This window comes from Ascidiella aspersa, chromosome 2 (assembly GCF_963924565.1).
Source record: "Ascidiella aspersa chromosome 2, kaAscAspe10.2, whole genome shotgun sequence".
Classification (NCBI taxonomy): Eukaryota; Metazoa; Chordata; class Ascidiacea; order Phlebobranchia; family Ascidiidae; genus Ascidiella; species Ascidiella aspersa.
The window spans coordinates 25,861,384-25,883,134 of NC_139448.1; the positions used below are offsets into that span (position 1 = coordinate 25,861,384).

At 36.0% G+C, this 21,751-nt stretch overlaps 1 protein-coding gene and 1 long non-coding RNA gene across 2 annotated transcripts; both read left to right on the forward strand.

Moving 5' to 3' along the window:
- The first annotated feature begins 3,598 nt into the window (after positions 1-3,598).
- Positions 3,599-11,241, forward strand: LOC146164518 (serine protease 52-like). Its single transcript, XM_083381022.1, has 5 exons — positions 3,599-3,714; positions 3,996-4,203; positions 5,152-5,287; positions 10,562-10,706; positions 10,902-11,241. The coding sequence occupies exons 2-5, from the start codon at positions 4,104-4,106 to the stop codon at positions 11,079-11,081; spliced, it is 561 nt and encodes a 186-aa protein (XP_083237148.1). The 5' UTR covers positions 3,599-3,714; positions 3,996-4,103; the 3' UTR covers positions 11,082-11,241.
- A 4,571-nt stretch (positions 11,242-15,812) lies between these two features.
- Positions 15,813-18,048, forward strand: LOC146164519 (uncharacterized). Its single transcript, XR_014494495.1, has 4 exons — positions 15,813-15,969; positions 16,241-16,303; positions 16,864-16,974; positions 17,191-18,048. It is a non-coding gene; the product is annotated as an uncharacterized LOC146164519 (long non-coding RNA).
- Positions 18,049-21,751: the final 3,703 nt, after the last annotated feature.

A 21,751-nucleotide genomic window follows, 5' to 3' on the forward strand; every position in this document is an offset into this window, starting at 1 on the left:
GATTGGCTTTGGACACCACATCAGCAAATGGAGCGATTTATGACTAAATATGCCGCAGGCGCTAAAAAGTTTTCTTGTTACATTCCTTTTTCTTCTGATTTTGCGGTTTTACGGTTATTCTAAAGCCTTTTAAGTGCTGAAAATTCGACCCCTTGCAATAGCGGATCAAAGAACATTGAAGACTGGTATTAACATATTCAAACAATTAAACCTGACACATGTGCTTTTTACATTTTTGCCTAATTTATTTTTCTCGGAACTGCAGCCAAGATTAATTTATACAACCACAAAATTCCACTTCCTTTGAAAATGATATTTCATTGGTTTGATTTTTTTATCGGATAGATACTATTTTCCTTTCAATAAGGTATAAAGTTTGAAAACCATTGTTGAATATTTTTACTCCTGATATAGTTGAGTTAGTTCAAAAATTATTTTGAAATTCACATCCTGGCGATTAAACGTGACATGGGTTTCAAAAAAAGTTATAAATAAGATGGAAAAGTTTATATAACAGGAAAAGTTCATACACCTATACTGGATTATTTCACAAAAAAACATATTCTATAGTAGTTTGGTGTTTTTGTCAACTTTACGCGTTGTTTGGTGTCGGTTCAAATATGCAGTAATGCCTAATATTATATGACTAAGGATTTGTCTTCATAAACGAACTCCAAAATATAAATTAAAAGTAACGGTGCTTCAATATATGTTTTTAATCATGCATGTTTATAGCAATCACATGTGTGATTCCTTCGATTCGAAATGGAAAATTTACCGGGAAGCGAACCTATGGTCAAACTATTAAATATACTTGCAATGTTGGGTACACCCTTCAAGGTCGTAAAACAAGAACATGTAGATCAGATCGACGTTGGAGCGGGGTTTCTCCGATTTGCCAAGGCTAGTAAATGTATCTTTTGTATTTTTCATATAACTGAAATACTTCAACCGTTTAATCGATGTAAACTTGGATTTGTAGTTGTGACATGTCAGTTTCCTTCTCCCATATTAAACGGGCAAGTATATGGAGCGACAAACTACCGCGATACAGTACGCTATGTGTGCAATCCGGACTTTACTTTAAACGGAACAAGTAGTAGAACTTGCAGATCGGATGGAACCTGGAGTGGAGAGCAACCTTTTTGTCAAGGTACGGGTTTTTATTACAGATGGCCAATGTTACAATTAAATTATGCTGAGGTGTTCCACTTTGTCGACTCTTCAGAACCGTCAAGCAAAGCAAGCTTTGTTCTTTCCGGTTTTATGGAAAACACTATTTATGTATAAGTTGCTAGACGAAATATTCGCATATATAAGTGCAAAATATTATTTGACCAATAAAATTGTTACTAATTTTATTCAGGTTAGTACTTACCGACGTTGTACATAAGCTTTTGCACCGAACGTTTAGAAACTATAGGGGGTAAATTTACCATAAAACTTTTCATCTTTAGCCTATCATTGAAATAATTTAAAACGGAAAACTTTTCATATTTTAGAATCTATAACTTTCTAAACGAGTGGTTCCTAATAGTTGTATATTGCGGTACATTAGGAAATATAAATCGCGGCACATTTTCTAAAACAACTAAACCGTGATCCTAACCCTTACAAGACGGATAGGCGTTAGGTAAATACTTTAATATTATAATTTTTTAATAGATAGTGGGCATTCATGTCTCGCATACGTCGATATGTTTATTTCTGATACGAATAGTTTATTTTTCCGACTTACAAAACGTTTCTCTACATTACATTTGCCTGGCATAATAGAGAAAAATATTTAAAGAAAGCGATCACATACAGATACTGTTATAAAAATAAATAGAGATGATTCAACGCATAACTTAAATATTAGCCATCCTCCTAACGACGCACCTGAAGTAGGCCTACTCTGAAAACTAAAATAAAAGTTAAAAAAAAGGATAAAAATGTCGCTTATAAAGGGTTAATAAATTCTATGAATTTATTTGGCTATGCCTTAGGGTGGATTGACTTTGAGATATTAGTCCTGTAATTAGGAATGATTTCGGCTTTTTAGTGCTGACAACGATGGTTATAACTAGGGCCATTTTTATTTGAACCTAAAAAAACAATTTTTTAACTTTATTTTTATCAAATTTTAACTTTATTTTAACCTAACGGAATTGCTCGTTTGTAGAGGCCACAGTTCTTCCTTGAATTGATGCCAGTTACCCAAACATAATATTTTGTCGATTTCAGATCCAAACGTGATATTTTGTCGCAAAGTCAAGGTGTTTTATGGATTATAAAAAGTGCATCGGGTTTTTTTGGCGATAGTTTTAGCTTGCTTAGGAATTTTTGTATTACAGAAGTAGGCTATTTCTAAAATCCAAATTGTTGATCTTCGAAAAGACCACGTTTATGAAGATAAAGTATTTTATAAAAAAATTTTAAATACGTAACAATAAAGAAAAAAATGGACAATTTGCGATAAAAGTTACTGCTAATCCAAGTGGGCATTGTGCCATATTTCCTGCTTTTATGGGTTAATATGGTTTAATTGTGTCGCAGTTCCTGATTTACAATGCTTCCACGACGATTTTTACAAAAACTACTCTCAAGAAACACAAAAACTTAGTCAAAGGCTATAATTTGACAAATTTTGACTTTATTAATAAATTTTAACTTTATTGTAAATTTTAACTTTATTTTAACCTATAAATTCTTAAAAACGACTTTATTATTTGATTCCTGGACAGATGAGCTCCTTCAAAAATTTTAACTTTATTGACTTTTGCGGGACCTAGTTATAACTTAGAAATGCAAGATTTTTAATATAGCTTAATGTGCTTAGGCTTTAGGCTAAAATCTATAATACAGTTAATGCATTGTGCAAGGTTTGACATTGCACACATCAAAAATCTCAAAACATCTCGTGACCACTGATTTAGTGTCATATTTTAATTGAAAATGCACAACACAGAAACGGACTACAGTTTGTGCGGGCAATCCGTTTCCGATGAAAAGAAATATTTGGGTAGAATAATTAGCGGAAAACCATCAAAAGAACGCTCCTGGCCGTGGCATACTCTAATCTCTCTTGAGCGCGGCAACCAATATAGAGTGAGTAATGCCTTACAGCTCTAATTCAGTTTTGTTTATAAATATAACATATAGTAAACGAACGATTCTTCAGCAGATAAAATACAACGCTAAGAACAAAACTTGGAATATACAGTAGAAACAGTTTGTTGTTTCCTATATTTTGCAGACATATAACGGTTGGCTATTGGGTGCTGGATCTCTTATAAACAACAACTTTGTACTTACGACAGCTCATTTGTTTGGATTCAGCAAAAACGTAGTGGATCTACTTCTAACCTTTGGTAAGTAGTGTTATATTATACAATGCAAAATAGAAATATGTGCTGTGACAAACAGTCTATATTTGTAATGTGCCGATTTGTATTGTACGTCTATTTAGACCTAATTGTATGCGATAGGTTTAATTTAAACAACACGTGAATATGACTGTCAAACAATTTTTTAATCGACTATTACCAGCGATATTAACATATATTTTGTTACACCATTATTTCACCAAACTATTTGTGAACATTAGGAATGTTACGCCGCCCATTAAACAATTCGGACACTTTAGCCTCTTCGGTCAGGTTATTCGGAGGATCTAGAATATTTATTCACCCATCATATGTTAGAAACGAATATGACAACGATGTAGCTCTGGTAAGTTAATTTGTGTAGTTTGCTTAACTATAGCAATCTTGGTGTTGTCGATAGTTGAATCAGTGCGAAATCTTTGTTAATATGTCATACTAATCAAGTTATTGTACTTAAAAAATACAGTATTTTAGGCCTACATGTCTAAGTTATCTAATACCCTGTAGTCCATCGCTCAAATTTTGCTGGCTACATGCCCTCTTTTTTTCTGTTGAAAAGACGTAATAAAAATCACGACTATTTTTCTCATTTCTTTTTAAGGACAATGACTCAAGTGTGTTCTATAGGTAAGAATTGGTGAGGAATTTAGTTTCGTCAACGGAAGTTGGAAAGTTGTTTCTCCAGGGGGTCGGGTAGAGTATACAGCTTACATACGACCAGTATGTCTGCCTTGCATGGAAAACACTTGTGTTGGGAAACATCTGCGCAAGATATCAACTGGTGTAAGTTTGTTGAATGGTAGCGAATCAAATGAAGAAAAATGTAAGATTGAAGGTAAATATTAGTGTTATAAACAGTTACAATCTACTAAGACGAACAAATAAACAGCCCGTAACTACTTAATGCAGCATTTTATGTCAGGCTTCTAGGGACATTCTGGGCTTGGAAGCAAAATTTTATTAAAAACCTTTTAATAGACCCAGTTAGGCTTAGTTCAAGATATTCAGTTGCTCTGAAGAAATGCTATGTTTACCTATTAACATAGCATTTCGATGCTATGTTTACCTATTATAAAAACACACAATGAATTCATGCAAAGTGCCCCCAAAATGGAAAAAGATTCTCTCAAATCGCAAACATGCTATACCAAATGTATAAATGAGATTCGGATTTGCGTTTTGTATCCAGTTTGTAAAAGAGGTGGTTGACCGGATGATTTACATTGGAATGTCAGATCCGTGCCGCGGGCCGAAGGTTTTGATTTTCAGTTTAAAACAATCCACACTGTTACGTGAGAATACATTATTTTCATAACCTGGTCAACAAATTCAGTACGAAGTTTTTAGCCTAATAGTCAAAATGTACAAAATGTTTAAAAAACATTTTTAGATCACTAAAAAATGAACACGTTTCTCAGAAAGAAGCATATTAAAATATTCTAAGACATTACTCATGATAACCACAAATCTTAGGAATATGGACATTTCCAGGTTTTAAACATGAGTGAAGTCATGACCTACTGTAGTTTTAGCCCAAGACACTATAGTCTCCAATGACTTACATCCAAGTCAATGCATTTATCCGAAAGACAGAATTCCCTACAACACTGCAAATACAAGTATGGTTGTTCTGGAAAACCAACATAATAACAGGAAATGCAACGATAAAATAGTTCTTAGATTTTTGCTTCCATTTGTTTTATTTTGGAATAGTTGCATGACGTAGTCAATTAACTTGTTTAGAAGTTCATATTTTTTTAACGCCTAAATTGTAATGTTTCAGGGGATTGGTTATTAAAAGACGAACAATCTAACAGCAGTTCACCACTTTTTACAATCATTGGCTTTGGCTATACCAGCATTAAGAAAAGACCCAACCGGTTGCAAGAAGGATTGGTGGAGATTAGGAAAGAAAAATAGTAAATTGTTATAAGACAATAATTCTGTGTAGGCCTATTGGTTTCTAGACAAAAACAAGAATATAGAATATATAAGAAGAAATTCCCAAATGATAGGATGAAATATTTTTTTTACTTACTATTTTAAACATGTTTATGCCCACTTGAGCTTCCCTCTTAATATTGTAGATTCGTTAGGTCTTCACTGACAAAGTACACACAGGCCGCAAGAAGATAATAATTATCGTTTTGGGTATAACTAGTACCAGTTGAATATAATACGGTGTCTTATAGGCTACCTCAGTGGTCGGCAACCGCAGGGTATGCAGATTAAAATTTTGATTTAAACCCAAACCGTAGGCTTCGTATAAGCCGTAAAAAGTCAAAAACAATTAAATGTATATTTACCTTCAAAACACATTGTCTTTCGTTTAAATATAATCCATGGTTAATTGCTATAATAAAAAATCACTATTAACCAGGCACTCGTGAAGTTCAAAACAAACCAATGTGATGTGGCTATATTAGGCTACATAGCACGTTCACAACATCCTAAAATGCATTTTTTTGTAAAATCTAACTACACGTATTTACAATATATCAAAAACGCCCATAATAATGTTTTTTCTGGGAAAGTTTTCGACAACGTGTGCATTTTATTAGTTCATTGAAAAAGTTGCATTAAATTTCCTTTATTGAGCATTTGTTAAATTTCAGTTTTAAACCGGTCCGCAGTGCAAAAAAGGTTGCCGACCCCTGTTATACCCCACGGACCACGGCACATCTGGCATAGTCTCACGGTACACCAGTGTGCAGCGGCCCACTGGTTGTGCGGCATTGGTTTTAAGAGAGTCGAGTAAGAGATATTTCCGAGTTAGTAAAAACGAAATAATTACCTACCGATACATGATCAAGTCAGCGTTTTTATAAAACCAAGGTGATAACCGTTTGTTGTTGTACTGTGTAGCGTGTAGCCCTGTTGTATTGTAGTGGCAAGCTTGTATTCGGTCAGCGTGTTCTGATGAATGTAAGTAGTTGCCACGTGCGCGACACGCAAACACAAAACACACGAAAAAGGCAAATGCGAACACGTACATAAAAAGGCATAAGACACGCTTCGCTTAACATGCTGCAGGGGCTACATTACTCCCCCCCAGAAGCGGGTTAAAATTTTTACGTGGCCGACCTCGTCTTCTGGGAACGTGCAGTTGCACTGGTTGCGTTGGGTCTACATAAGCAGGTTTAAGGCGATCAACAGAGATAGTTTGTCGCTGTCCCGCAATGTCTACAACAAAATACTTAGCGTGGCGTTCGAAAACTTTATAAGGGCCCTCATAAGGAGGATTTAAAGGGGGGCGGTAACCATCTTTGCGAACAAAAACATATGCACAACTTAACAAGACACGCGGAACATCAATGATAACATTACGATGCTTTGACATTGGCGTGGGGAGAAAGTTACCAATTGAGTTTCGAAGCGTTTGAAGAAACTCTGTCGGCTCACCCAAGTTAGTTGCGTGAGGGATAAAATCCCCAGGCAGGGAAATAGTTGTTCCATAGACTAACTCCGCGCTTGATGCTTTTAAATCTTTTTTTGGCGTAGCCCGAATTCCTAATAGAACCCAGGGCAATTCGTCTATCCAGTTTGCTGCCTGCATTCGTGCCATTAAAACGCTTTTCAAATGCCGATGAAAGCGTTCCACGAGACCATTGGCTTGGGGATGGTAAGCTGTAGTGCATCTATGCTTAATTCCAATAAGCTGAGTGACTTTAGCCCACAGCTGCGACGTAAATTGTGGCCCTCTATCGGAGGACATTTCCGAAGGAACGCCAAAGCGGGCAATCCAATGAAATGCAAATGCACGTGCACACGTTTCTGTTGTAGCGTCAGGCATTGGGACTGCTTCCGGCCACCTGGAAAATCGATCTACAATTGTTAGCAAATACCTGTTGCCTTTCGATGTGGGTAGAGGTCCAACGATATCCACGTTGATATGTTGAAATCGAGCTGTTGGAATGGGATAGGTCTCCAATGGTGAATGAACATGGCGTTGCACTTTTGCTGTTTGACACTTGATGCATTGTCGGCTCCATTCCTGTATTTCTTTGTTTAAGCCATGCCAAACAAACTTAGATGCTATGAGCTTTTGAGTTGCACGAATAGACGGATGGGCTAGACCGTGAACTGCGTCAAAAACTTTTTTCCGCCAAGTTTTTGGTATAATAGGCCGTGGACTACCTGTTGAAATGTCACACAAAATAGTTACACTGGACGATCCAATACAAATATCTTCGAGTTTTAATTTTGAAATAGCGGTACGGTAGGCTTGCACTTCCGGATCCTGCTGTGCTGCTGCTAACTGAAAGTAATCAATGTCAATTAGGTCCTGCTGAACCGAATTAAGAAATACACGAGAAAGTGCATCTGCGACCACATTTTGCTTACCTTCTACATGTCTGACGTCTGTAGTATATTCGGAGATCGCAGTAAGGTGGCGTTGTTGTCTCGCAGACCAAGGATCAGCAACTTTTTTGAAAGCAAAGGTGAGAGGCTTATGATCGGTGTACGCTGTAAATGCTCTTCCTTCGAGAAAGTAGCGAAAATGTCTGACGGACAGGTGCAACGCAAGGAGTTCGCGATCGAACGCACTGAATCGAGTTTCGGCTGGTCGTAAATGCCTGCTAAAAAATGCAAGTGGCATCCACGTATTGTGAATGTATTGTTCGAGAACTGCCCCGACAGCTGTTTCGGATGCGTCGACTGTCAAGGCGGTTGGAGCCTGGTGCTGCGGATGAACCAGCGTAGTGGCATGCTCCAGTGCTGCTTTTGCTTTGTTGAAAGCACTCTGTAGTTCATCAGTCCAAACTAGTGTCTTGCTTTTTGTAGACAATGCTTTGTATATCGGGGACATTATTCGTGCGGCAGCTGGAATAAATCTGTGGTAAAAATTGACCATACCTGCAAATTCTTGTAGTGCTCTAAGTGTTGTTGGTTTTGGAAAGCGACGGATTGTTAAAACTTTGTCTGGAAGTGGTCTTGCTCCATTGCAGTCGACGCGATGACCAAGGAAATCAATTGTAGACTTTCCAAACGAGCACTTGTTTAGGTTAATAACAAGTCCGTTATCTGCAAGTCTTTGAAAAATTTGTTTGAGGTGTACGAGGTGCTGCTTTATTGACTTACTGGCAACTAGAATGTCGTCTAGATAAACGAATGCAAAATCAAGCGTTTGACAAACTGTATCCATAAGGCGTTGGAACGCTTGTGCGGCGTTTTTTAACCCAAACGGCATACGTAGAAATTCAAACAAACCAAAAGGTGTGATCACCGCAGTTTTTGCTATATCTGCTTTGGCAACCGGTACTTGATGATAACCTCTTACCAAATCAATTTTAGAAAATACTTTTGCTCCCGCTAAACGTGCGGAGAAATCCTGAATATGCGGTATAGCATACCTGTCAGGTTGAGTAGCTGCATTCAATCGCCTGTAATCGCCGCAAGGTCTCCAGTCGCCAGATGACTTTGGAACCATATGAAGTGGTGACGACCATGGACTAGATGATCTCCTGATTATTCCTAATTCCATCATTTTCCGAAATTCGTCCTTTGCTATTTGCAACTTTTCCGGAGATAACCGTCTTGCTCTTGCGTGCACTGGCGGGCCTGTTGTTGGAATGAAGTGTTCCACTTGGTGCTTTGGAGCCACGCTGAATAGTGTTGGCGTTGTGATGTTTGGAAACTTTTCCAAAAGCTTTCTGTACACGTTGTTGCCCGAAACCAGCGTGTTTAACTGCGGCGCGCTTTGCTTTGCGTTGCTGATTGGAATGCTGGAAAATGATTTAGCATTCAGCAGGCAATTGTGCCGGAGGTCTACTAAGAGAGAATGCGCTCTAAAGAAATCTGCGCCTAAAAGAGGCTTTGCTACAGCGGCTACAGTAAAGCGCCAGCAAAATTTACCAGATGCCAGATCTAAACATATGTTTCTCGTGCCATATGTATTTATGTTACTTCCGTTGGCTGCGATAAGTTTGGGGCCGCTGGATTGCTTCCGTTTTTGAAGAGATGAGGCAGGGTAAACGCTGATTTCCGCTCCTGTGTCGATCAAAAAGTTTCTTGCGGATATTTTGTCCCATACGTAAAACAAATTCCCTCTTTTGCCGACCGCTGAAGCATTTAGTAGCGGCCGGCTGTGTCGTTTCCCTGAAACGAACAAGGTTGCTGACATTTCCTCGCTTTGTCTTTAAACCTTTCGTGGAAGAAACACAAACCACCGGATTCGTTCCTTTGTATTTTTGTCGTTGAAAACGTTGGCTTCTTCTTGATTTTTGCGATAGTAAACTGCTGATCATCATTTCGCGCTTGCCACAACATGTCAGCACGTTGAGCCAGAAAGCGAGGATCTTCGAAACTTTCTTTTATCAAAACAACAGGAATGTCTTCTGGCATAGTTTGCAGAAAGAGGTATCCGAAAAGAAAGCATGGCACATGGCCAGCCATAAGCGAGAGCATTTCGTCCATAAGCTGCGACGGCTTGCGATCTCCAAGCTCAGTTATGTGCAAAAGCTTTGCTGCTCGTTCATACTCGGAGAGGCTGAATGTGCTCAGTAATCGCTCCTTTATTGCGTTGTACTTGTTCCTTTCTGGTGGATCTTCCAATAAATCGATCAGTCTACTTGCGGTATGCTGGTCCAAGGCAAATATGACGTGGAAGTACTTAGTTTCATCGCACGTAATTTTTCTTAAGTGAAATTGCGCTTCAGACTGTTGAAACCATACTCGAGGTTGCTCGACCCAAAACGTCGGAAGCTTCAGAGAAACGGCGCTTTGCATGCTTGAATCTTGAATTTTCAACCATTAAACTCGTCTATAGCCAAGAAATTTCGTTTCTTGGACCGGGGTCACCAAATGTAGTGGCAAGCTTGTATTCGGTCAGCGTGTTCTGATGAATGTAAGTAGTTGCCACGTGCGCGACACGCAAACACAAAACACACGAAAAAGGCAAATGCGAACACGTACATAAAAAGGCATAAGACACGCTTCGCTTAACATGCTGCAGGGGCTACAGTATAGATGATAAACTGAACCAGTTTAGTATCAATAACAAGATTATTACGAAAACATACAATCAGTTTTCTAAAATTCCAAAAAAACACAAATATTTACTTTGGTCCATTAGTCGGACTCTTGTGGGTTGCGAAAATAATGAGAATATTCGAACTCATCTTGATCGTGTCTACTAATATCATAACAGGAACCTGAACAGTACACACATACTATTTTTTTATTTAATCCAGTTGCCGTGATGCTGCCAAACATGCAAGCTGGGTACTGCGTACTACTCTCTATTATTCAAAATCGATGTTGTGTGCCATTGGTAGGAATGTCAAACATCGTGTGAATGCCTGTAAAGGCGATAGCGGAGGAATGATGGCACGACAGGTAGCATTACAGCAGTCTCCAATACACAGTTTGCCAACTTTAAGAACAAATATAACTTTTTTGTTTTAAATATAGTTCAACCATTTTATCATTATTGAATTTGCTTAATTTGTAGTGGCTATTGCCTACGTATATATTTTGAAAATTGGTTCAAATTCATCATCGTAATTTTACAATCAACTTAATTTCTTCCAGATCGTCGACACCGAAACAAAACAGTCTTGTTGGGTTCAAGTGGGCATTGTAAGCTGGGGCATGCAGTGTAACAGCACCATGGAAGTAAACGGTATAAAACTTCCCATGCCAGGATTCTACACAAAAGTGTCCGTCGTCATGAGTTGGATAAAAAGCACGTTGAAGTCGAATGTCCCTTAAATCAGGGCTCGGCAAACTTTTTTGCACTGCGGGTCGGTTTTAAAACGGAAATTTTGTCGCGGGCCGGTTTTAAAAATCAACAAATGTTCGGTAAAGGAAGTTATTACTACTTTTTTCAATCACTTATTAAAATGCATACGTTATTTTCGAAAACTTTCATGCCTGAACACCAAAATAATAAATCATTTTATACGCTTGAACATCAAAGAAACATGATATTTTAGCCCATTTTTCGATATATTGTACATACGAGGTGTTATATTTTACAATAAGAACTGCATTTTTGGATGTTGCAAACGTGCTATGTAACTTATGTGGTCACAGCACACTATTGTTTTGAACCTCACGATAGCTTTATACTAATTGTGATGTTTTATCATACAAAATCAACCATGAAATATATCTTTAAATCAGTGATTCCCAAACTGTGTGCCTCGAGAGATTGCCAAGCGTGCCGCAAAACTTTTTGTAATTTCAGAAAAAAAGTATTTGTATTAACAATAGGCGTACACGCAAGCATTTTAGACTTAAATACGCACTATTCATTACATATTATTAATTTTGAGACATTTGCATACCTATAGTTTGTCGTGTGTTAACGGAGATTGTAAAATGACTCTATTGTTATTCTGTTAAAAGTTGCCGCGAAATAGTTAAGATTTTTTTCGCGTGCAGTGAGCCAAAAAAGTTTGGGAACCACTTAACTGCTTTAAACCAAAGTCAATATGTTTCCAATAAAAAATACATTGAATTTTTTTCGACTTTTACCCCCTTTCACGTACCGTACAGTTTGGGTTTACATACAAAATACCTAATCTAGAAACCCTGCTACGGACCGGTAACGAACTCCTCGCACCGGTCCGCGGACCGGCGGTTGCCGACCACTGCCTTAGATCACGACACCGAACATTTCCTTGTTGAACAAAATATTTTAATTGATCTGTCTGTTGGGTTAGTTGAAGCAAAACCAATCAATACCAACCATTCAGGAACGTGTTTTATTTTTTTTATTTTTAGTTTGAGTTAATTTACTTATCTACAAATCTAGCTAACAAAATAAATCATTTTTTGTTGTTGTTTTAACGACAATCAGGTGGTAGTCTTACGACGGAAGAAAACCTTTTACAGTGACACCAATTATAACACGTTACAAACGGTTTTAAGGAAGAACACGTAACAAACGGTTTTAAGGAAGAACACGTAACAAACGGTTTTAAGGAAGAACACGTAATAACTCAATATTGGACACTGGGAAGAATTTACAGCAAAATATACGAGAAGCTAACATAAAGTCATGCACAGCGTTAAAGTGAGAGATTCAGCCAAAATTAAATCAGGATTTCCGAACAAAATGTAATTCAACAAAGCAGCACGAGACAAAGAAAACAGCTTCAATTGTGACATTACAGAATTTCGACAAACAGAGAAACAAATTGCGCTAATAAAAACGGACCTTTAGGTGGTTAAAAGTGGACACTCAAAAACAAATGTATTGGAGTTTCAGAAGTTCCGCAAAAACAAGTACGGCACAAAATGTATTAGTTATATTCAGTTGACTGTGACCTAATCTCAACATACAAAGAACAGCAGTTATTTTAGGATTTTTTCCGTATACGTATTGGCCAAATTATAGAAAAAATGACTTTAATATATATATATTTTTTAATATTGAAACCGGTGATGCAGCCCGTCATTTCACCGGGAGACTATTCCACAGTCGAATTGACTTGCAAACAAACGAGTCATTTGGATTTTCGAGCGGATAACGGGCATTGTTAATGGGTAGCGAAACTAGTGGCTATAGGAATGTCTTTAATAAATTTAGGTATGTATGATTGTAAGTAAGATGGTCCAATGTGATAAATTAACTTAAAGAATAGTGACAAAGCATGAACATTTCGTCTTAAATGAAGACGAGTTAGACCAAGGTCAAGTATAGGATCTTACTGTGTGATGTGGTTCTCTTACACCCTAGAATTAGCTTAGCTGAATCGTATTAAACACTTTCAAGTAAGTCACTGTCGGTATTACTACAATTGTTATCAATTATTTCGGCGTGTTCCAGTATTGGAAGAATATGGGCTTTGTAGAAAACAAGGAGTATGTGGCGCGAAACAGTTGTTAAAATTTTACGCAGAATTTTTAAGGCGGGTACGTGCTTTATGACAAGTATATAAGATATGTTTATGCCAGGATAACGAAGGAGTAAATATAATACCTCATAGGTATTTGTGACTGTCATCTTCAGGTTATATTGAACCTTTGAAAGTGATTTTTGGATGGCCAGGTCGGTTTTTAGATATTGTGAGCACAGATGTTTTTATTGAATTAAAATTTACTGCCCAGATGGATGCCAATTTTTTTTAAGAACTTTTAGAACGTTTGTTAAAGTTTTGTGTGGTACACGGACATTTAAAAGAATAGTATAAAGCTGTGTCATCTGCAAAAAGTGATACATCTGAAGTTAGATTAGCCGTAATATCATAAACTAGAAATAACAAAGGACCGAATCTGTAGTAATCCTAATCGGAATAAGGAAATCCGTAGCATATCTTTATACAAATAATATTTTCATCAGTCATTTAATGCAAGTGTTGCTGATGTTGAATTTGTTAAGTCAGTTGTGCGAACCGAGGCAGTAGTTTTGTTTCGAGTGCTCCTATCATAAGCAGATAAACATCCTTGATAAAAACTTTTTTGGTTTCAATTTCAACAAGAGCAAAAAATCTTTGCTCGCAAAGGTATGTCGTGGGCATGTGATAAGGATGGAACTCCCGGCATAGATAAATTGAAAAAAATGAAAGTGTTTACAAAAGATAAGAAAATATGAGATAGAATTAATAATACTTGACCTACCTTAACTTAAACGCTATAACATTTAATAATTATAATTATTAGAACGCTGGGGGAAAAGCCCAAACTCTGGGGCAGAAGATGTCACACATTAATGTATTGGGACCTAAAGCGTTTATGTAACTATTAAATCAACGCACAATATTTGAGTTAGGGGGCTGGTTATCGTTTGGGTTCGGGTGGGTCAAGTATTATTAAATTTCATCTTTTTATTCAGATTTTGTTAAGTTAAATTAGTGAATTTTTTTAAGACAAAGTCTAAAAGTCAGACTTTTTTGATCCTTTGGACAGACCTTTGGCTTAGCACTAATGTCACTGATCGAGTGAAAATTAAGTATAGTTTTTAAATGTTTTGAACTCTGCATTTCCAAATATGATGATAGTTTAATAAGTTTACTGGTTAAGTATCTCAAGATACTCTTCGAAATGTGGCTCGCGGAACCAAAATACACTGTTAAAAATATTGGGTACTTCATTGAAAAAGTTTTGGGTAGTGCAACAGTTTACCCCGAAACAGGGCCAAAATATTTGGGTACCCTTAAAACCTACCCAAGTAGAATTGGGTAGCGTGTTTTTCATAAGAAATTTCCCTTTTTTGTTGGGTAAAAAAACGTGCTACCCAATTGGAAGAAAATGTTTTTTTGGGTAGTAAGATTTCATACCCAATTATTCATGGAACGTTTCTACCCAAAACAGGAAAATTGGGTATTAATCACAAGTACCCAATTCCAATTTCTCGAATTGGGTAATCATAACACCCTAAAAGAATTAGGTATGAGCTTTTATACCCAAAACGCATGTACCCAAAATCGGTGAATTGGGTAAGGTTAACAAATACCTAATTAACAAAATGGGTACTCTTAACTTTCTAAAAACAGTGGTTTCAGCTTAGCATTAAACAAGACTCCAAAGCAAATTTTAAAACGTACAGTTTGGTTTATTTACAAAATCAAGTCAACTTAAATACACAAAAATCGGTGAATTGGGTAAAGTTAACAAATACCTAATTAACAAATTGGGTACTTATGACTTCCTAAAAATTAAATACACCCAAGCAGACTGTTTCAAGGATTCTAACCTAAATTTTGGACAAACAAATTCCTCAAATGAATCAAATGGGGATACTATACATAAAGGGCGAGGAAAAAAATAATGGTTACTTCATTCAGTTTGGGTAGTGCATGAGTTTACCCCGAAAAACGGCAAAATAATTTGGGTACCCTAAAAAACAACCCAAGTAGAATTACTCAATATAATTTTGATTTTTTCTTGTGTAAAAAAACATAATATATTATTGGGTAGTAGGATTTTATACCCAAATTCAGAGCCGAGATTTGTACCCAAAATAAATAGATTGGGTATAGTCAACATGTACCCAAATAATATCGGTAGAATGTTGGGTAAGGAATGTTCACATAATTGGGTTTGGGAACTTTGGGTATTCATAGATTTAACCCAAAACAAACTTGGGTAAAGTTTAGCACCGGGTATAAAAAACAAATTAATGGATCATACATTTTATTGTTCATCGTAATGATCAACACAAAACTTGTTCGATAGTGGTTATGTTAGAAATATAACTAGTTATGACAGTGATTAATGCGACTGTTTTAAGATGAAAAATCGGCGGACCATAACGTCCTATTTCACTTATTAATCTATTAGGCATACCGTTATGAGTTAGTTCAGTAGCTTAGAGCCTAACATACATTAAATCCTCCAGTTTGTTATAACGCTTATTAGGTGTACAAATATTTAAATAACGGCAAATTGGTGCGTCGATTTTAATTTTGAAATTCGGCGCGAGACGTCACACTCCGTTAAGCGAGAGGGATTCTTTCGCCAAGCGCGCGTCTAAAAACGCATTTGTCTCGCCAAGCGCGCGTCTAAAAGTTAGTTTGTGAACCACATAAGTTATGTGTATGTAAGAAGTGTGATAAACATCAGCCAGTTGCAGTTATCGTGTTCTCAACTTTAAAAAGATTGGGATAAAAAAGAAAAGGAAGGTGGATATGTCTAGGTCAAGCCTTTTATGGTAAGTTAAAACATTACTGTTTTTTATTTAATTTATATGTCAACACTTTTTTTGAAAAAGAAACAAGAAAATATACCCCACTGATATTTACTACTTTACCGTTTTTGGTGATCTTATTGTTGGACCCAGTCAAGTTCACACCAAAAACTTGTAGGTTAAGCAATGTTAATAAATAATTAATATAATACTATTTGACCCACCCTTATCCGAATAAAAAGACAATTTCTCTTTTGTTAAATCATTTATTTTAGTTTTTATTTTCATCTTTCAGCAATCCCAAACTGCAAAAAATGAAGTTGTCTCAGTGGATAAGAGTTACAAAAAGCCATTAGAGGTACAAAATTAATATTTGCAATATTTTGCTATTTTATATGGTAATAATTGTCAATGTTGTTTTTAGATATTACCTTTATTTGTACAAGTGTGCTTTATATAGTAAAATGCTTTACATGAGGCAATTTTGTTTACCTAAATAGTTTTGTAACATTAATTATTGCACTTATTGGAACTATAGGTTACTGATAAACCAAATTCCATTAGTTTCGGTACTTCTCATCATGTTAATTTATGCACTTTGCCATGTTTTTCGATCCACTGTAGTGTTTTCTAATTTGAAGTTAAATTTCTGAGAAAATTTTACATTAAAAATCACTAAAGAGTCTTTCCTGTAAATGCACTTATAAATTTGTTTTGCTCATTTTAATATAGTAATGACGTAATTTGGTATTGGATCAGATCCCGGTACATTTTGCCTAAATTTTCTTGTATTAGACATTCCTAATTTTAAGTATAAAAACACAAATATGCATGTAGTAAGTGATATTATTTTAAACTATAGGCACATACAGACTACGGCACTATAATTTCTTTTTAACTTCATGTGTTTTTTTACAGACAAGCAAGGATTATTATCAGCAGTGTCCACTATGCTTAACAATGGACCTTATCTGGTCAGGTGAAGCAAATTAACCAAACGCCATTGAAAAACAAAGAACTATTCTCCTGGTAAGAAATATGTTTATAGCTCCTGTTAAGTGATAATATACAATAAAATAACTCCAAACAATAAAGACTAATGTTGCCTAAAATTGATACTGTTAACATTACTTATTTTATAATTCATATATGTTTAGATTAGTAGAATATATTTGTCTAATGGCTTTTGAGAAGGATCACAAAACTTAATTTGCATTAAGTGAAGGACATATTTTGTTTTTGTAGAAAAAGACAACCACATATCATGTTACGAGGGCTGTCCAGGACTCCCAAATAACCATTTATAGCAGTGTTTGTCAGTGCAGAAAAAAACTACTGTTGTAAAAATCTAACCCCACTTATGCATATACCATTGTGTGTTTAATATGAGTGATGTCCCCACATGTACGTTTAGCCCTTCATTTTTTATAGTCTTTTTGGTGAAACGTTCTTAAATGTTATTAGTGATACGTTGATTATAATTATTGTTTGCAAAATTATGCTATTTTCATTGTAATTTTAAAGTATTTTTCCTTATGTTGTTTTTTCTTTTGTATTTTTATTTGTCAAGTTCCATTTGTTACAACAGTGTTCTTTCTAATACACTTTCTTATTTGCTTCTTAGAAATTGTGGTGAACGCAAAATTATTTGGGTGAATTCTTTTTCTACCCAACAATGTTGAATTTCTCGACAAATGTACCTTGAATATTTTGTATGGCACGAACTAAAATTACCCAATATAGCAATTGGGTGCAACAAAGCGATACCAAAAAATATTTATTGGGAATCCCCACGAGCGTACCCAGAAAAGTGAAGTGGGTACAACCTAATATTACCTAAGAATACCATTTGGGTGGAACAATGCGATACCCAAAAATATTTATTGGGAATCCCCACGAGCGTACCCAGGAAATTAAATTAGGTACAGGCTTATGTTACCCATGTAATTTAGGTAAAATAATGTGATACCCAATAATTTAGATTAGGTAGATATCAGTGGTACCCAAGGTATTTTGGGTATTAATTACCCAAAAATATTTATTGGGAATCCCCACGAGCGTACCCTGTTTGACAAAAAAGTACCCAATGATTTTGGGTATTGAATACCCAATTTTGCTAACAGTGTATGTGGCCCACGGTGTGCTTTGGTTTTTGACCCGCAGCACAAATATTCAGTTGCAGGCTTTTGAAATTGCATCAGGGCATCATGACAACCATATTTTGCTCTAATCCTGGGGTGGACAATTATTTGTAGCCGCGGGCCGCATGAGAAACTTGAAATGTTATGGCGGACTTGGTCAAAATTGGATCTAATATACACGCAATATGACGTCAGAAAGCTAACGAATTTGTTATATCACGTTTGGAGTAATGCGAAGATCTGCAATTTAAGTCGAATTTAAAGAAGGGAACATCGCATTAACTAAATTAGGTTAGAGTTTAGAAAACGTTTGGTATCTCGCTCATCTTTTAAAGACGGAATACTTTCAATGCGCTAAAAATATTTAGTTTAAGTTTGTTCAAATTTTGTTGGGAGAGTGTCACAGCAGAGGACGCAATTTGTCTGTAAGTTGCCAAAGATAGAAGAGATTCGCGCAAAACTGCTTGGCGGGACGGGATCAGGCCCGTGGGCCGTATGTTGCCCAAGTCTGCTCTGGTGTGTCACAAACTTTTAATTGAGATATCCTTAAGTTACTATTTTGTGCTGACAAACACTAATCGTGTACAGCGAAAACTGCAGATGCTTACTTTAACATCGTTTACGTCGTTTATATCGAATGCCACAAAGTCACGTCGAAAACAACAGGTTACTACAGGTCAACTGGTTGCACGATAATATAATATAATAGGAATATTACCTCACAATGGTCAAGGGAAGGCGGCAAAGTAACGCAACTGCTATCAGACAGCTAGTCATCGGCCTATTGTCACGCGTTTTCTGGTACACCCTGTAAACATTCTGGTGCACACTGGGGTGCACGAAACACCCGGTTGACAAGCACGGGTCTAGATGACGCAACACATTAAAACGTCGAAAGGGGTAATCTCTTGTCAGTGTTTTACTTGTATGACAAACAAAACTATAGGAGGTGAAAGTGATAACACATTTTTTGAGAGCGTAGAAATAGAGGAGAAATGCTTATTAAATAGATTTGCTCTCTCGTAATCATCGGCTATATGTTCGCCAATATAAAAAAGTTTGATGACAAATTATTGCTGCTGTAATTATCACAATAAATCAAACGTTGCGTGGCGGACCAAAAAGCTTCACTCGAGATTTGTTCATTACATACTTGGTTAGCAAGATGTGATTAATAATAGCAGTGCTGTTTGAAATTATCTTTATGTAAACTGTTTACAAAATTCCGCGCCAAGCTATTTTACGCACCCCTTAAGTGCGTTCAGCGCCCCCCTAATTATGAAAAGAAAATATACCCTTGAACCTCGCCAACTCCCACAAGGGGGCGGTATCGCCCACGTTGGAAACCTCTGGTCAAAAATGAATGTATTAGTGGTTCAATCTCCGAACTTGAAGAAAATACGTGGTTATTATGTAAAAACATTGTCAAGGGATTTCTTGGAAATACACGTGCAGAGAATTATATCGAAATTGTTCAGAAGCTATTGTAAAGCTACAAATAACTTGGCTGCAACATGAGAATCAAGGCGCGTTTTTGCATAGCCATCTTTCCAGGTCCTAGAAAACGCAATATCTGTTTTAAGGATCAGATAGAGCTGTACAAATGTTTATTTAAAAAACATTGAGTTACTTTCGGTTGCTCCCATTCTTAAAACTTTTTATACAATAAACGCATATGTCTTGAATGTTGAACTATTTTGTTGATTCTGAAACAATGTAGTAGGTGCCTACAGTTCAAACAACGTAACGTGATAGAGAAAACTAATGTCATTTTTAGATTCGGCTCCAAAAGTTAGTCAAACACAATTGCTAGATCAAAAACTGTGTCCCCCTGTGTAATTGTTTAATAAACTTGTTCTTTTACAATTTTCATAATTTCAACAATTTTTCAAATAACATAGGTAAAACTATACGACTAAGGTAGACTATACTTAAATTGTTACGATATGTCTTTATTGGTCTTTAGTTATTTACCTTGCTTTGTTATATATTTAATCACCCATAATATACTTAATAATCCATAATCATCATCAACACTAAAATACAGGACATTATGCACCTTTAAAAAAATATTTTTGCCAATTTAGGCCTAATCCGCATAACCTTTTGCTTCGTGCTAGTCTTGTTATAGTAGCATTGTTTTGGTTCCCTTTAATTTTTAAATTTGTTTTATCGTGTTTTTTATTTTAAATGTTGGATGAATTAAGAAGATAAAATGTTTGGTTAGTTAAACTAGCTTTTATTTTCTTTCTTTAGGCCAGTAGTTCTTAAACTGGGGGGCGTATGAGGTTCACAAGGGGCGCGAGAAATTGACAAACTCTGTACGAATTATGACTAAACATTAAAGCGAAATGATATTTCCCTCCTACTACTACTCAAATTAAACATTTGGTAAACCAAAAAACAGTTACATCCTTCGCATTTATGCAACTTACCTGGAAATAAATTGCTGTTTTGCTTTATGTATTTGATTTTATAACAAGGTGGGGCGCGAGTTTTGTTAAAACTGTAAAAGGGGTGCGTGTCTCAAAAAGTTTAAGAACCACTGGTTTTGGCCTTTCCGACATCAATAGAATTTATTTGAAGTCGATTTAAGTTACCTGTTTTATGGCGTGATTTTCAAACTTTATATTTTAAAGTTGTTATTCCGCGTCCCACTCAAATATTTGAAATTCATCCCCGGGTTTGTTGTAACATGGGGTCGTTTAAAGAATCTGTCGAGTTTGTCTTAACCATAACCAAACCGAAACCATGTTTTGTAAGATTGTAAGGAGTCGAACCGTAACTTAATCTAATATGTTGAAAAAACCCAAACCTTAACCCAGCCTAAAATTGTCAGAAAAACGGGTTACTCAAGCATGGCGTCACAAATTGTATTTTACAGGGTAAAGCTATGCCATGTTCGAAACTTTTTTAAATAAATGAATATTCATTAAAACTAAACAAATCGTTCATTTTTTATCAGAAATAATTAAATTAGCTGATTATTCTATAATACGTCACGAAACTTAGATTAAATACGAGTTATGATTCATTAATTATTCTCTTACGTTTGTTGACTCTTATTTTTAGGTTTAACGCAACTTACATGGTACCCGAACCGAAACTTTATAAATCGGTTTGAAAATAAATTTAGTCTGACCAAGATGAATCGGATTCCAAAAGAATCTTGAACCCGAACCGAACCTGAATTGAAAAGGAAAACGGGTTGACTCTCTTTTTTTGTGTGTTTTTACCTTTTGCTTTGTCATGTTTATTGTTAAACTTCTATTGTTACAGTAGCTGAATTAGCAAGCTAAATTTGCCATACGCTTATTCTGGTGGTACTTCGTATTTTCGTGTAGTTGACACCTTAAACGGAGTACTGTATATTAAGATGATAAAGCTTAAAACTTTTGCGCAGCTTAGCACCCTAAAATGCTTTGTATAGCAGTATAACAAAACCTTTCCAAGTGATTCGAAAAGGGCAAAATGCCTGTCCGTTTATATTAGAGATCAATGTGTATGAGTTACCAACAAAAGTTCCAGCGATTACTCCACATATTCTTTAAAAAATTATTGAAAACATTAAACAGAGTATTCCAGTTAAATTCATCAGAAAGATTTTGCTATGAAAAATGATCTACCCATGGGTGATTTTTGTAGCCTATCTGAAGTAAGTATAG